At 44.8% G+C, this 17,243-nt stretch overlaps 1 protein-coding gene across 2 annotated transcripts in view; it reads left to right on the top strand.

Moving 5' to 3' along the window:
• The first annotated feature begins 2,162 nt into the window (after window positions 1-2,162).
• Window positions 2,163-17,243, top strand: part of UROC1 (urocanate hydratase 1) — a 168,941-nt gene continuing 153,860 nt past the window's right edge. For both annotated transcript variants that reach the window (XM_069206285.1, XM_069206286.1), the window contains exon 1: window positions 2,163-2,406. In XM_069206285.1, coding sequence (XP_069062386.1) covers window positions 2,281-2,406 — 126 coding nt within the window. In that variant the 5' untranslated portion in view covers window positions 2,163-2,280. The remainder of the gene's footprint in view (window positions 2,407-17,243) is intronic.

The raw sequence follows: 17,243 nt of genomic DNA, 5'->3' as shown, positions 1-17,243 counted from the left end.
GGTTGGTAACCACTGGCCTAGCGAAACAGATCACTGATATTACTGGCAGCCACTGTCTAAAATTGTTTAGCTATCTGAACGAAATGAAAAGACTTCAATGTAATTGTAGGAGCACATTTCAGACAGCTTACTAGGTCATTACAAGTAAGAAGTAATCTAATAATATATTGGATTTTTACAAATAGAGACTTTCTTTCACAGTTTGTCATCTTTTGCAATCATTTTATGAGCCCCTTCGCCAACATCGTACGCAAGCACGACATCATCATCACCTCCTACGCCGACGACACCCAACTTATACTCTCCCTCACCAAGGACCCCGCCAGCGCCAAGACCAACCTACAAGAGGGTATGAAGGACGTCGCAGATTGGATGAGGCTCAGCCGCCTAAAGCTGAACTCTGAAAAAACGGAAGTCCTCATCCTCGGCAACACCCCGTCCGCCTGGGACGACTCCTGGTGGCCCACGGCCCTCGGCACCGCACCGACCCCCACAGACCACGCCCGCAACCTCGGCTTCATCTTGGACCCTCTTCTCACCATGAACAAGCAAGTCAACGCCGTGTCCTCCGCCTGCTTCCTCACCCTCCGCATGCTCCGCAAGATCTTCCGCTGGACCCACGCCCTCGTCACAAGCCGCCTGGACTACGGCAACACCCTCTACGCCGGGACCACAGCCAAACTCCAAAATCGCCTGCAACGCATTCCAAACACCTCGGCCCGCCTCATCCTCGACGTACCCCGCAGCAGCCACATCTCCGCACACCTGAGACACCTGCATTGGCTCCCAGTCAGCAAAAGGATCACCTTCCGACTTCTCACCCACGCACACAAAGCCCTCTACGACAAGGGACCGGAATACCTCAACAGACGCCTCAGCTTCTACGTCCCCACCCGCCTCCTCCGCTCCTCTGGCCTCGCACTCGCTGCTGTCCCTCGCATCCGCCGCTCCACGGCAGGTGGGAGATCTTTCTCCTTCCTGGCGGCCAAGACCTGGAACTCCCTCCCCACCAGCCTCAGGACCACCCAGGACCACTCCGCTTTCCGGAGACTCCTAAAGACCTGGCTGTTCGAACAGCGATAACCCCCCCCTTTTTCCCCTAGCGCCTTGAGACCCGCACGGGTGAGTAGCGCGCTTTATAAATGTTAATGATTTGATTTGATTTGATATTCCACCTTTGTGTCAATAAAGCCATGATTCAATCAGCCCTGTTAATTCCTCTCGAGAACCATGCAACGATAAGACGATAAGCAATACCAATTGGTTACTGTGCCTGCTGCAGATAACTCTGTGCAAGCCACACGATGTAAAAAATTCAGAAATAACTTCTATTGAGTTTCAAGGTTGATGTAAAACACAAGGTGAAATACCGTCTGTTACTGACTTTTGAAAATATTTAATGAAAAGAGAGACCCCTTGTACAGCCTTCATTCAAACGTTTCATTCAAAAAGTTACTTTATGTTATACCTTTACTCCATCTTCTCGCGTTATTACAAACCTGTTTTACATCCTTCCATTACTTCGCCCCTTTGATTTATTCCTTTATTGTGTTTCTTTATTATTTATTCTACACTTGTAACTCATCCTTCATCCCAGCACGTCTTGTACTCTCTCTATCCCATCACTTTATTTCAGTCTTTATTTCATCTCTTTATGTCATCCTTTTCTTTTATTCATTCAGAGTCTCTTTTTATTCTACCACTTGGTGCCATACCAGTATGCCTTCCTGCTATCCATTTTTTATCCTCTCATTCCAGTCTGTCAATCTATTAATTTCTTGCTCTCCTTTATTTCAACACTAAGTTTACTTTATTCCACCTGCTTCATTCATTGGATCCATTCCTTTATTATCTCTCTTTACCGCGTACTGTATTCTAGCACAGTTTAATTTCTTTATTATATCCATTATCCTTTCTGTTGTAGCCTTTAACCCCCCCTTTCTCTCCATCCCGTGTCCCTTTTCTACCTCATCTATCCCATCCCTCTTTGGAGTCTGTATCACCCCTGCGACCCGGAGTGAAGTATTCTTAGGTTAGCCAGGCCCTTGTCATGTCACTCATCACACTAAGTTACAACTGACCTTCGCCCTCCGGGTGCCGCCCCACAGCAGGCCTTTAGAGGGTCTCGCGCCCGGTACGTGGTGAATGATTTACGCGTGGGAAGGTGCTCAGCCAATAGGCAGGCGCTGTGGAGTGGGCGGGTGCGCAGGTCCCTGCAAGCTTGCACAGGTGAACCGTGTCTGGGTCAGATGGTGACCATCCTCCGCCTGTCCGAAGAGCATGTCCAGCCTGAAGGAACTCTGCGCGGGCCTGCCCCTGAACCCCCTGCCCGAGAACCGAGGCAGGGCCGCGGGGGTTCCCCATGCGCCCCGCAGGACCCCCGGGCTGTCTGCGGAGGAGCTCAGGGTAAGGGATCTATCCTCTGTACCCTGGCCAGGCCCCTTCCTGCATAGGTGCAGCTGGGAAGCCCCCCACCGCATTACAGACCCATGTGGCCGAACACCTCTTGTCAACAGTCGGCCTTCAAGGGCGTATCTACCATTGGTGGTGCGTGCGCACCGGGACCCCGGGCCCTGAGGGGCTCCTTGAACCTTGATAATTCCATAGCTGCCAAGTTCCCTTTGTTAGTGCGGAAAGTGCTGCTCCAGTTCAGGTTTTTTAATTTGAATTTGTGTAATCATGTTTTATGATGGCACAAACTGGACTACAAGTCCTAGAGTTCAAGGATAAAACCTGGACTGGAGCAGCACATCACGCATGGACCTGGTAAACCTGGCCGGGCTGTAATTGTGTTTAGTATCCCAACAGCAATCCAAGAGGACGTTATCCTTGCTTACAACAGGGCCCATGCAGTGGTGTAACAAAGGCTACCACAGCCAGGAGGGGAGGGGAAGGAGGGGGATGGGGTTGGCATCTCAAGATTCGTTGCGCCACTAGGCCCATGGTGTACTTGCTAGGTTACTGACCGGCCCTTGCCCAGAAACGCCGTGCCTCCAGGGGGGTGCACTGTCAGTTCAGACCTGTGAGACCCCTGCAACGGACTCCATGCAGAGCATCGCCCCCACCCCCTTGCCGAAGACCACCCAATGTTTCGAGCATCTCTCTCGTGCCTCCCTGCGCCCCCCTCTCTTTTCTGTTGACACCCACACAGACTAGTTTCTTTCTTTTAATTCGGATAAGTGCAAACCTTTCTCGTGTTCACCCGTGGCCCGCTTTGCGTCATAAGTTTCGCCCCTTTACTTAGCAGTGGTCACATTATGTAAAAGTGTAGCCCTGAGCAGGTGGAGCGTAAACACCCCAATTCCTCAATAATCGTGTCCGTTACTCGTCGTTCGCCGCTTCCTGTCTCCGCAGCTGTTATCAAACACAATGTTAATTGCCACAAAGAGTGCTGTTTATTTAATTATAGGCCGAGGTGTGTTTTCAGTGCCCTGCTCTGTGCATAAGGATGAGGCAATAACAAAGGAGGTTTTGTTGTCCTTGGGTGGTATTTATTTAGGAAATTGTTACTTCATTTAAATGGTGAAAGCACAGGTGGTTTAAATCTGTATAACTATATATTCTATTTAGCGACTAATGCCTTTAAGAATTAATCATATCATTCTCAAATATCAATCCTTGATGGTTTAATTATCTGATGAAGCAAAGCACAACATCCACAGACGGTTGTGCAGAAGAAGCAATTTTTATGTACAAATTGTTAATTAACAGATACGTTTTTGAAAGTTGCATTGAGTAATGTTGGATGGAGAGATTACACGTTGTTTACAGCCCCGAGGCGTTCGTGCGACGTGGCGCCGACATAATGACTCCATAGTGACATCATGAATGTGAGAACGCAGACGATGGTTTATATACAATAGAATGCTGTATACATTTGTTCTTGAAGCAGTGATTGTTGTCCTGTTTTGCCAGGAGTAATTTGTCTCACAGACCTCAGACTGTTGTCAGATTGCGTCAGTCCGATCATCTGCAGTATGTGTGTGGTTAATAGACATCTTTTGTGTAGCTGGAAACCTTCAATAATTTGGGTACTACACACATTCAGAGTTTAAGGCACTGGAAAGGGAGCAGAATTGCCCAAGTGCACATGGTTGTTGGACATGCTTCGAAGTCAGGGTTCGAGATACTGACCTAAACGCAAGGCCGGCTCAGTGGCGTAACAAAGTTCCCCGCAGCAGCGGCGTAATGAAACTTGAGCCCCCCTGCAAAATACAAGCATGGAAGGCATTCTCAACCACCTGCCAGTTTTGACTACGCTGCAGCTCTCGAGGTGCAAGGGGGTGGGGAGCGAGCCTCTGGGGGACCCCCTCAGCATGGTACCCGGGCTTGAGAGCGCTTGAGTACCTCCGGAGGGGGCACCTCCATGCACTTTGCATGGGGGGAGGGGGGACGCAAGTTTCGTTACCCCACTGATTCAGCAGGTAGACACTTGGCCAAATCCCAAACTGCTCTAAAACAGTAAAATCTGTAGGCGACTCCGTGTGGGAAATTTCGAAATCGGGTGTGTGGACGGCCATTTAACTTATAGCGCCAACACATTATAGTTCCAATTTAAATTGTCAACAATCGAAATGGCGTTTTTTTTTTTTTTTTTTTTTAATCTAGCCAAAACATTTTACTAAATTATGTGAATAATTTTTTCTTCAGTATTGAGATTAAGCTACAAGTGAGTACCAACATAAAAGCAGCATGGTTCAACAAAAGCACCGGGCTCTTCCTTGAAACAGTTAAAGAAAACAGTTTTACACCCTTTCAGCTGTCACTCGTGTGAGAAGAAAATGCTGTTTGGATTGTAAAGCATTTTTTAAACACCTTTACTTCATTCCTCAGTCAGTGCTGTTACCGTTTACCAAGTAAAAGACGTGGCCTTCTTTGCTGCCTTGTCTGCAGCAAGGCTCACCACAGAGCCCGGTTAATCATTGGTGTTTATTGGCTGACATTCGTCTTTTTGTGTAAAACTGGTGGGTACTTGGGAGCTCACATTGATTGGTTCAACAGGACTGTCGGGTTCACTTGCAGCATCCCCCGCCTGCGGCGACTCCGCCTTTTCAAAGGGCAAAGTTCACTGCATGGTCTGGACCAGTCTTGTGAAAGCCAGATCGCCAAAGACGAAGGAAGGCTGGATCAGTTCATGCCCAAAGCGCTTTGAGTCAGTGCAGCCAACCAATTTAAAGTATGACCTTTCCTTCCTTGGTCTTTAAGCATCTCTGACTAGTCAAGAGCTGCATCTATTTTGATGGCCTTCAGCATCAGTGTTAGTCTTAAACCGCAGTATCCAACCTTGGTCTCCAAGGATTGAAGCTGTGGCATATTTGTGACATATCTGCATCACATAAGTGTGGACATCATTACTCTAAATGGAGTAATTAGCAAAGTCTGTGGTTATTCTAAAGTTCTGCTGCAGTTTGGGCCCTTGTGACCCAATGTTAAGCAAATTTACTTGTCTAGAGCCTATGCATGGCCTCAGTGTGTCTCAATGGACTGGAACTCACACTGGTAGGCTTGACGTAACATCTGCAATTGGTGGAACAAAGGGTCATGTGGGAGCTGGCAGGATCATTGTTTTCCCCATCCACAATGGAGGATGAGGTGTAAAGGGTTTAGGGATGTAATTTTGCATCAGCTATGGTACATGTGTTCAAGTCCACACAGGTGCTGTGTAGGACAAGACATAAAAATGTGCATAATACAAGCCACTTTGACCTAGCCTCCAATGGGTTGAGAGGAGAGTCGTTGCTGACCAGCCATGGTACATGTCATGAGCTGAACTTCGTCACCTAGGAGAGTCACGGAACAGCCCGCAGGAAAGGTCATTAAACAACCACGTAGTACATAATATCAAAGGGAAGCAACCATTGTCATCCTCCAAGGAGGTTGCTACTCTAACAACCACCGTAGTACATATTATAAATGATAGGAAACCGTCGTCCTTGTCAAAGACAGGTTTACTCCAGCTACCACTATGGTGTATATTTCGATAGATCACTGAAAAGTAACCATTAACATCCTCAGTGATGGAGTCTACTCGATTACAGACCACCTTAAGACGTAGTGTTCACTTGTGTGACTGCGTCTATTCCAACATGCCCACGCACTTAATTTTCAAGAGCAGCAACATACTCTGCAGCATGTTTGAAGGTGTACCTTTCAACCTCATACAACTCACTTATGTCGTCCCCTATAAGACAAACTGCAACCAACCATCACCATGCCCAATTTAAAACCAGGAACCCACACAAATGAGTGCTTTATGTCCTTGTTGGGGATATAAAACACTGTACTAATTATACAGTACAGGTTCACCAATGACCACTGCTCATACTTGGAAACAAGAAAACCCTAGAGTTATTGACTGCGGAGTTGAGCAGGCCGGTGTTGGGTACATTTATAGTTGTAAGACGCGCTGATGGAATGATTCACTAGGAGAATGTTTGGGGAATACAGAACAGGGTTATTGTGCTCTTCTCTGCCTAGTGTCTTTACTGCCAAAGCAGAAATGTTTAGTATATATGGAAGTCTGGAGGAAATTACATTCGCTAATCCCTGGAGCAAGTAATTTGTATGGACCATATATGGGAGGAAAGCTCAGGATTGACTCGTCATTAGATGGCTCAAGAAAGGGGATTATCTTGAAAAGGATCTTCAGGTGACTTAGTTAGAAGTTTATGAAGTGCTGTATGGTACCATGAGAATATGCAGATACTTTGGAAAGTGGGAGTTCAAAAGGAGCAGGGAAAACAAGGATAGAGCATCTCCACCTGGATGTGAGGGGTGGTGCCCTTCTCATCACAAGCCTTCAGGAGAACACCAGCCTGAAAAATTGTCTTCAGAAGTTTTTAAAACTGGAGGTGGCTATGGTGTCTGTAGGTGGATTGTCCTCTTGTTCAGACAGAAATTATGGGTGTTGCAGATGTTTATGGAGAGCTTTCAGGTCTACCTTTGCATTGTAGTGTATTTCGAAGACTCGTGCAAAGTTTGGCCATGTAAGCTTATCTGGGAGACATTTTAAACGCTCTTTGTTCAACATATTGCACCAGTTCAGCTGGCCATCGCTAGGACTCACTATCTTGACTCAGTGATGTTCTTGAGTTGGAGGAAAGATTTTTCTGTACTTTGTCAGTTCTAGATTTCCACACATGACTAAGGTAATGACTTAGAGAGTAAATGATACACATTTCTTGAATATAAGATCCCAATCTCTGTGTGAGGTTAGGTGAGGCTTCTAGGCTTTTTTGAAAAGATTTTCATGGTCTGCCCAACCTACACCCAGATTTTTTTTTTTTTGGCCTCATTCACATTGAGGAAGGTTTATTCCATTCAGTGAAAAGTGTGTCTAACTCCCAGCGTTCAGGTTTAAAAGAATGAAGTTTGTATTCTCAACTTACAGTTGGAAGCCAGCCTGATGCTCCTGTGGTCATTGTGCCAATGGTGTCATGTAGTTATCGAACACTAGGGATGAGTGGACACCCATGTGGGACACAGTCACTTTCAATTTAGACTTCCCTAGGGAGGGGACCCATTAAGCACACAGAGTGACCAGGAGCAAATAGCAACCAAAGAACTCAGCCTGAGATAAACGATTAGTTTTCCGCTTCAGAATAAGACAGATCCGGCTGTATTTATTAACAAGTGAAAACAATGCATTTTGGAGGAATAAACAACAAAAGCATTAGCCTACATTTCGACAAAAAAAAGAAAAAAATGTACAAGTATTTACCTGACTTTTAATTCACATACAGAGGGAGCAAGACAATGGACATCTTCACCATCATCCTTCATCCCCAGTTAGTGAGCTCATGAACATGCTCCTCTCTGTTTTAATTTGCTCACCTCCTAAAACTTTTAGTAAAGGATCTGCTTATGTCCAGATCCCTTGCCACCCATTGGAGAGATGACTGTGCAATCTGTCAAACTTGGTTCCCTGGCTCAGATGGTCTCCCCTCCACAGTGGGAAGAACAAATGCCCTTAACTGCTGGAGAGTAAAAGAGAGAAAACAAACCTTCACAAACATTTCATTCCTTTTCACTAGACAGGTGCACCCATCGATAAAATACGCTTTCACCCCTAATGCAAGCATGTGGAATTATTCTCCTGATTCTTTGAACTTGTCCTGGTTTCACACCGGACCTACCTGCTGAAGTTGCTGCCCCAGTCTCTGTGTCAGCTACAAATTGCTGAGTTAATATCCACACAACCAAGTCCCTGGCGAAGGCACTGTGGAACTACATCTTGACACGTAGGACCTCATCTGCATGTAAGAAAAATGTGAAGCTTTTCTCGAAAGTCGGATCCTAAGGTATTCTTCCAATGCATGCGTAGTCCTCTGGAGCCCTCTTCTTTTACTTACTCCTCTCCCATCCATTAAGACCTGTTTGATGTGAAAGGATGCTCTTACACTCTGAGCACCTGTTGCTTTTGCCAAGAATGCCAGGGCAGGAATATGGCAATTGGATGAACTCTCTTCCTCTTTTAGGTTTGCAAGGAAAGCCCTTGGTGATTACAAGCAAAAATTGCCAGCCCTGACTCCAGGTGCGGCCCGTCCTTTAGGGCGGAGGGGCCATGCCCCCCACCTTTCGCTGCTCATGAAGTGTCTGTCAGGTTGAACAGAGGTCAGCCTGACGGACACTCTTCATTTTCAGCTCAGACAGCCAGGAGTGAGACATGGGTGATTTGCGCAGACTCCTAGCTGTCTGAGCTGAACTTTGCTGGGCTGAGCAGGTCACAGCTCCTATGGGCGTGAACTCCTCGGCTCAGCAAAGGTGCTTCGAGGCCCTCCCCTGGGTGACGAGGAAAGCGTCACCCATTGACCTCGACCTGGGCGCTTCAGGTTTGAGCCCTGAAGCGCCCAGGGCGAGTGTCAATCAGTGACACCTCGTCACAGAGTGGGGAGGGGTCAGCAGTCTCACTGACACCATCCGACTCTGTGATGAGGCTGGGACTGCTGCCTTCCCTCATTGAGGGAAGGCAGCAGTACCAACCCTCCTGGGACCTCGAGGCTGAAGGTAAGTGTGTGTGATGTTTTAAAATGAATGTTTGGTGCGTGCGTGCATGTTTGAATGTTATGAGTGTTGTTAATGGATGTGCATGTCTGTGTGTGAAAGAATGTGTGTGTGTGTATGCTTCCCTCCCGCCCCCTCTCTCCTAAAGCTGCCGGCCGCCACTGCCTGACTCATAGTCCACACTCTAGCACCCCTTCCCTTGGAAATAAGCCCAAATACTGCTAGAATGTACTCTCATAGGCTCTTCCAGTCTGTTGGGCTAAGCTAGCTGCAATGAGGTCAGATGGGACAATACACCAAGGTCCTTGATATGCACAGGATGGAAGCGTCTGAAATCCTGCATTTTGAAATATGAGAACATCAGCAGCATTGTTCATTACACCAGGATCATGTTTAGCTTTAAACAAGATGTCCTTTTTCTGAATACTAGCCCAGTTTCCTTCTACAATCTCTAAACCATTTGTTAACTCCACAACAGCCATTTTATCTGACCAGTACACTACAGTTCATTCACTGGTCTAGTCAGTCCACTTGCACAGAGTTGTCAGTTTGGGAAGCAATTCTAGAAATGCCACAATCTTCACCAGACCATTCACATGGCCTTCTTTGGGCACACGATTTACTACCCACTATTGCTCCAAAACCAACTTCCTCCCACGTCAGTGTATAAACCCAACTCTAAGTTGGAGACCAGTGGGACTGACCAGATGTGCTTCTTCCATTAAAATGCTTTTCTGAGTCCTCCCCATGGCTTGAGCAATTGACCTGGAGCAGGGTGACCCACGGTCATAATGTGTAGTGCAAAATTAAGCAGACTCACCATGATCTGTAAGTAGCTAATGCACTGTTTCTGTGCATGCTTTTAGACTTGCCCTAGATGCAGTCCTAGAAAGCTGTTACTTTATTCATGGGTGGCCTACGCAAACTTTGACCCATATCAATTTAAATACCCAAGAAAACCAGCTTTGTTGCCCGACCCAATGTCTTTTCTGTTTCTAGAGGTATATCTAGTGTGGATGCAACTCTAGGAAGAACTTGAGAGAAAGATTGTAAAGCAGAGAATTTGGAGACCCCTGGAATAATAAACCATCTAATTAGTACTAGACTCTAGAGGTGAACCAGACTCTTTTTTTGAACACCCAGTCTAGAGTAGTGCTGGACTTTTCAAAATAGATGCAGGACAAGAACATCGCCTGGGCATGCATTTGTCAAAATAATATGCATCCTCGAACTGGAAGCTAAAGAGATGGAAATCCTCAGGATGCTCTGGAAGTGACCTAAACATTGATTGAGTATCTGCCTTTGCCAAGAGTGCTGCCACCCCCAGAGGTCTCAGCACAGTTTTGGCCTTGTCAAGTGATGTGTACTGTACCAAACACAGTGCAAGGTCAATGGCCCCATTAACAGACTGTTCTGTGGTTGATGAAAGACTATGTAGGAGTCTAAATGCACCCCCCCTTGCTTCTGTGTGTCACCCCAACGGAGAACACAGAAAACATGCCAAAGGCTCTGTTTTAAAGAGGCCAGCACTCCTACCCAGTGAAATTCCTTCTGGATCTTCCTCTTGGCCACTCATTTGTATGGGAATTCTAAAACCATTGCGAAAATCCCCAGTGCAATTACTAAGCACCTGTCTTTTCAGATACACATTAAACCATGAGGTCAAGTCAACAAGGGATGGAGATTACCACAATAGCTTCCGACATTCACAACTGTGCTCTTTCGTCCTTTCCTTTATTAAAACATTGAACTTGGGATGAGTTGGGATGCCACAGCAGGAGCAATTGTGCTTAAACCTGCATGCCCTTAAGGGCTGGGACACACTTTTTTGTTAAAGGCCCAGCACACCCCTTCATTCTCCCCAGGCAGCTTGGGGGCCCAAAAAGGCAAACTAATATGGAGCTTACCTACCTTTTCTCCACATTATTATACAGCCAAGCATTGACATCAGTTTGGTTCCAAAACATATAGCATGTGTCCTAGTTGCAATATCAAATGCTGACTGCTCACTGATCGGTTCACCCCTCCCCGAAGGAGTGAAGTTGTGAAGGTAACCCCTCACTACTGTGCAATTTATCTGTCACCAGAACCAAATTTTCTTTGGCGCAGCATTGTAAAACAGCTCCTGAAGTGTGGAGCCCAAGAAATAGGAGAACAACTGCACTCATTACAGCAATACTCGAAAAATTGAATGTGCTCTTAGCTTAGAAACACATGCTTAGTCATTGCTCTCCTAAACAATATTAATATGCTGTTCTATTTTCAGTGTTCATCTTTTGTGGATTTCAGTGGTGTTTTCTCAGTGTTTTCCAAACCTTTTGAAATTGGTGCTTATTCAGGTATCTAAACCCACAGTAGACAAAAACTGTTCTTCTAGTGTTGATAAAACATGTTGTTTGTTTTGCAGCGATTGTTCTTAATCACACATTTAATTTGAAGGAGAAGTAATAAGTTATATATAGTGTCTTCCCATTTGCAGATTCTCCAGTAGACTCATGCTAATTTTTTAAAGCATAGAAAGTGTGTATTGCACTAACACCCACATCTTATCTCACATCCCATTACCTCTCTCACCCACTCTGTCTGGTTTACAGGACTGTTAATGGATTAAAAAGTAGGAGTGCTGAATTCAAACGTTTTAATAAGCAAATGCCTGGACGTGGTTGGGGGGTTATTCACTTACTCCTTTCTGAATATCATGACATTGTAGAGGGTGATCAGCCCTTTCAACAGCATTGTACCCCTTGAAAACTTTAACATTTTGTATTACACCCGATAAATGTGTAGCCCTGCTTTCTAAAGCAACTGAAAATTGATGCTTTAAGCATGCTCATGTCTTTCTGCACTCTGACTACATTAGGATGGTGGCGCTACTGTTCTGTGTACATTTATAGATATCATGTGTCCCGCACGAGAAATGTCAATTCAGTCCTGACCTTTTACCAGATATCGCATTTTATTCTGGGAGTCAAAAGTTCGCTTTTCTGTTAGCATGTGTTGCAAAACCCCAGCAGTAAAGTGCAGTTAGACAGAAAGCAAGCATTAGTTGACTGTATCTCACATACAACTTGCAGCTATGAATTTTGTTTGTATCTGGAAAGTCTTCTCAGCTTTTCACTACTATCCCATGTACATGGTGACAGCACTCTTTTCACAGGTACCTGTCACTATACGTTGCATTGACTGTTTGAATCCTAGTTTGTTTGGAATATGATCTGCTATCCATATTGGCTTGTTAGAAAAGAGGGCTATACTGGCCAAAATTCTTATGAGCCAGCCATTTCACCCATCAGAGAAAGAATGAAATTCTGCCAAAAGATCAAATATGGTTTAAATATTTCTAGATTCTCTGCAGTGTATAAAATATTTAGATCAGGCCTAAAACATGCTTCTAGGCCTGTTTATTGAAGCACACACAACTGGAGGAAACAAAAGGAAGTATAAGCAATATTATAGCGACATCCTTAAACAGCAAAACTCAAGCAGAGTAACCATAGGCCAGGCTTTCTTGCTGGTACCTTGTATAACAAAGCTACACTGTGTTGGCCCTTTCAGAGAAGAAATTAAACTGACTCGTTTTCCCACTCTATAAATGGTGCTTTAGTTTGTGGTTATGCAGGTATTTACCGGTGCCTATACACTGATGTGGGCTGTTTCCCTTTTGGTTGGGTTTCATCCGTTATTATAGATTAAAGCCTAAAACAGGATTGTCTAGTTACTAACTTCTGCCCTTAATGTCCTTGAGTTAGGATAACTCAAGGACACAGTTTTTTTGCAAATCTCCAGCCCTCACATTGAAAAAACATGCAGCAAGCCACCATTTGTCTTGAAACAAAACCCCAAATTGCTGAGTATCCTATCAAGAGCATATTGTTTCCCAAAATTGAATTGACTCAAAGTGCCTTCACTGCTGCGGGATAGGCCCTAAAATTTAATTATAAATGGGCAGAATGTAGCTGGCACAATTTAAGCTATTTTCTGAATGCATTGGCGTGCCTGTACCTTTTAAGAGACTAGCAAAGCGATGTTCAATGAAACTTTAGATCATAACTTGATGATGTACCTGCTCCTTGACTTAAACAGCACATTTGACAATTCAGGCCCCAACATGCCCTTTGCATTCATCCTGCAATCTACCTCTCCCAAACGCCCATGCAAGCTTACCTGTATTCATGGCCAGGCTGCATCTGGGACCTCCACAGGAAAGACAGACAGAATAAAAAGGGGGATGTCTAGCCCACCTAATGGCCGAACATGCCAGCCTGAAAACGCTGCTACACATGGAAGTGGATGATGAAGCTACAGACAAGCCCGGACTCCAGCAGTCAATCGACAGGGTTCAATGGGAGCGACTGGTCCGTAGTGGCAGGAGGAGTCATCGGTGTTGATTGTCCAGTGAAAGGAATGCTTGACCCTTTGCCCTTACCTTTTCAAAGTTTCAGGTTCCCTCCACCTCCTGCCCAACGTTTGGCAGATAGTGGTTTTCATGGACAACTACCTCCGAAGATGTGGAGTGGAGGAAAGGGATGGCTTCCACCCACTATTCCCCGGCTCGCTAAGAATGGGCACTTAATTTCTGGACCCCTTCCGTGACTCCAGGCCAGCTCCTAACTTTGGCGCTACCAAATTTGGTTATTCTTTAGACTTTAGTCCTCTAGTGCATTGCATACTGTTTGATGTTGAGCATTCCTTTGTTACAATAAGTTTTTGATTACTTTTTTTTGTCAGGGCTGGAATAGAAATTTAAGGGTAGGATGGACTCCCGTCCAATTATTGAATCTTTCAGTAAAACTCAAGGCTCGCTGTATCGAAGACCACAGAGATTTGAAGTATTATTCTGGCTTGGTCAACTTTCTTCCGAGTGACCATGTTTTCCCTGAGGTTCTTAAACAACATTAGCTGTCATTCTTAGGGCTGACGTCTGATAGTGGGTTTGAAGCTGTTGGTTTCCCTTGCTCATCATGTCTGGGTGGTTTGCATTAGGTTTCTTGAGGAGCGCAGTAATGATCCCTTGGGAAAGGTTCCCCTGGGGAGGCAGGGCAAAATACTTTTATCTGTTTTATTGCTGTCAGAGGGTAGAGAAAAATGGCTTTAAGAGGGCATCTTTTTGTCTGAGGATGGACAGACAAGCGATTTGTGGCAGGAGAGTGCAATGGTGGGTCACGATTGAGTGAGCTAGAATCCCAGATGTTTGTTATTTTGGTCTTGGGAAAACCTCAGCAACCCCTGCATTGGTGGGGAGAAAGCACAAAGATGGGCCTTCAAAGTTTTGGAGTTGGTCATTTTGTGAGAAATGCTGAGAATGTTTTTTTGGTCAGGTGCCATGTTGATACATTCACTTTTTTTAATCCTTCGGGGGTTCTACAATGATTTTGTGGTAGGTGCTCCTGTGCTTCATGCGTCAAGTAATGCCCTCCTTGGATAGAGACTTCCATTTTGACGTACCTGATTAGAAGATTCTCATTTTCTTAAAGCGCATGCTCATTTGGACCAGTTGTTACATGAATCTCTTAGTTTGAAAGTGTTTGTCTATTGGGAGTAAGAGGAATGTTATTCAATGAGACTTCTCAGTTGAATTACGTGGTCAGTGGCGTTTTGCGTATCATTTCTAAGTGTTGTGTAATTTTGTTATACACCAGGCCAGGAACTTGTATCGTTTAGATGGGTACTCATGCTTGATTGAAGGTAGGTGAATAGTGAGTAAACCCTATGTATGAATGTACACTTAAATTGTTATATGTTCTGCACTTACACCAAGTCCATGATGTACTTTGTGTGATCATGTTGGTTTGTTAACTATTTTCTTGAAACCAAGCGTATCGGTTTACGAGTTCGTTAGTTTGGAGACTGATCCATATATGGAACCCTCCTATGAGTTAAAATGTATGGGCAGTGGTCTGCAGATATAAGGTCAGATTGAAGGCTTTGTCTTCTTGGGTGGGTTCATAACTTGGAAGTATATGTATCTTAGCTCTGTAGGAAGAACTGTTCAGGTTCACTGCATATTGTGCTGCCATGCACTCACACAACGAGTGTGACATGGTCCTAATGTCCATGCAGGTAACTTTACTAGTAAGCTCTGGGAGGATTCGTTCATTCAGCTACAGACTCCTTACGTGGATGCTGTTGTCCAAGTGATGCTTACCTGCAAGAGATGCGAAAAGGATGCATGTAGGCTGTGGACGTAATTGCCACGTCTTGCTTTCCAATATTTTTTCTGCTTAGATCAGTAACTCAACAAATTGTGTCATTTTGTTATAACCCAGTAGCAACCTACCTAGTATCCCAGCAGGGATGCACATGGAAATCTGTGGCTCTGCTGCAGTACAGGATGAAGCTCACAGACTGGGCACATTTAAGGAAAAATGGAGTGAGCACACAGCTTAGGGAGGGGTTAGTGGACAGTGAAAAAGAGAAATTATCAGGCCACATGGGGAGCATGATGAAACAGCACCGAGGGCTTCACATTTTACACACATTTCGAGTTAACAGCCCACAACTTGCCTTTAAAAGCAAACTCTGCTGGGATGGTAAACTAATTCAGAGAATGCCTAACTCCTTTTACGCTTCACAACACAAACCCATCCTTATTGTTGTAACAGACCCTTTCTGTGTTCTTTAACGACTGTCTTTAACTCTACAACCCCTCCCCCACCTCAACCAAACCATTCCTCTACTGACAGAATTCTGACAGTGTTCATGATAAAGGAAAACTACACACAGTGACCTGGAGAACTTGCTATCTGTTCTAGCTATAGTATAATTATCTTGCCTAAACAAGTTAAGGGATCAAAAGTAATCGGTTCTTGGTGAAGATAGACTAGTCCAACTGTAATGCACAATCAGTTTGTCTTGGTCAGCTGTTTGTGGCTTTCTGTTTTGCAGCTGATTTGGAGGAGCACACCACTACCTCAGAGAAAGAGATAGGACTAAAATCCAGAACAGTCACTGCTGTTTACAACCTCGGGGTCCTGTTTGCTGCTTCTCTGACTGTGCAGTGCGCCAAGCCCTACTGATCTACTCATCAGTGAATGACATCCAGGTCATATTGAGTCATTCGATTAACGTGAACAACATTGACTTCAAGAGTCCCCCATCTCTTCCTTCCTTGTCAGACCACTACATTGAATATTCAATGAAAGAACCACACAGTCAAGCCTGAAAGGCTGCATCTCCTCCCGGGCACATGCCCACTTCTCAATAACCTCCTGTCCATCCTTCCTAAGGCCAGCTGACCTGCTTGACTGTGCAAAGACTGGCATGCCTGATCATTCCCATCTTACAGTTTCAATGCCAGTGTCTGGTCATTGCGCTCAGCTCTTCCATAAAGGCCATCTCGTGCGTTGCTGGATCAATCAATCCATCAATCAAGGATTTATAGAGCGCACTAATCACCCGTTAGGGTCTCAAGGATCCTAACGGTCAGGATTCCTCACTCAGATAGATCCTTCCTTTGCTTTCTTTGGGGTTTGTATGAAAAACAATGTTTCCAATAACGAGTGGTTTCTAAAGCATCGTGGCTAGTGCTTAAGTAAAACTTCAATATCGGAGATCTCCTACTGGCCACCCGGGTCAATAAACATTTCTCGCCATGCGGTCACGTATCCCTTCAGGCAGAAAATATCCAGTCGTATAATGCCTGCGTTCAATAGTTGTCACCACTCTCCCTTTCGGTTCAGGTTATGTCCTTTGTACAGAAAGGGGGTGACTGATGTGCCCTCACTAACCCCCAATGCCTTATACGAGGAACTGATTCACTAATAGTGGGAGCCCTTTATGAGATCTCTGAGGTAAGTAACCCAGTACTCAAGAAGTAAATACATTAAAGCAACTGCTGCTATCAGCAAAGATGTCTGCTAAATATTTTAATTACACTAATAAAGGTTTCAGGATGCAAAATAAATTAGATATAATTATTTAAGCGAATCAAGTAAAAATAATAAAATATTATGATTTAAAGTAACGTACAATTACAAAAATTGATAAATGGATTCTGGAGTTCATGAATTTTCAAAGTAAAAAAAAAACCGTCCACAAAAACAATGAATGTTGGATAAACCGGTGTTATCATGTTGATCTGTTAATCCCAACTCCCTCCAAACAGCTTGGTGATCAATGCTACCTTTGCATTTTTCCACGGTTCCCTCTAGTAGTTTTAGTACTTGGCTCACCAAGTATACTTGGCACTTGAGGCTTGAAGGGTGCTTAGTCGATTTCCTGTGGGTACCAACCAAGATATC

The sequence above is a fragment of the Pleurodeles waltl genome, chromosome 9, assembly GCF_031143425.1.
Source record: "Pleurodeles waltl isolate 20211129_DDA chromosome 9, aPleWal1.hap1.20221129, whole genome shotgun sequence".
In the NCBI taxonomy this organism is placed as follows: Eukaryota; Metazoa; Chordata; class Amphibia; order Caudata; family Salamandridae; genus Pleurodeles; species Pleurodeles waltl.
This window is presented reverse-complemented; position numbering and strand designations above follow the sequence as displayed.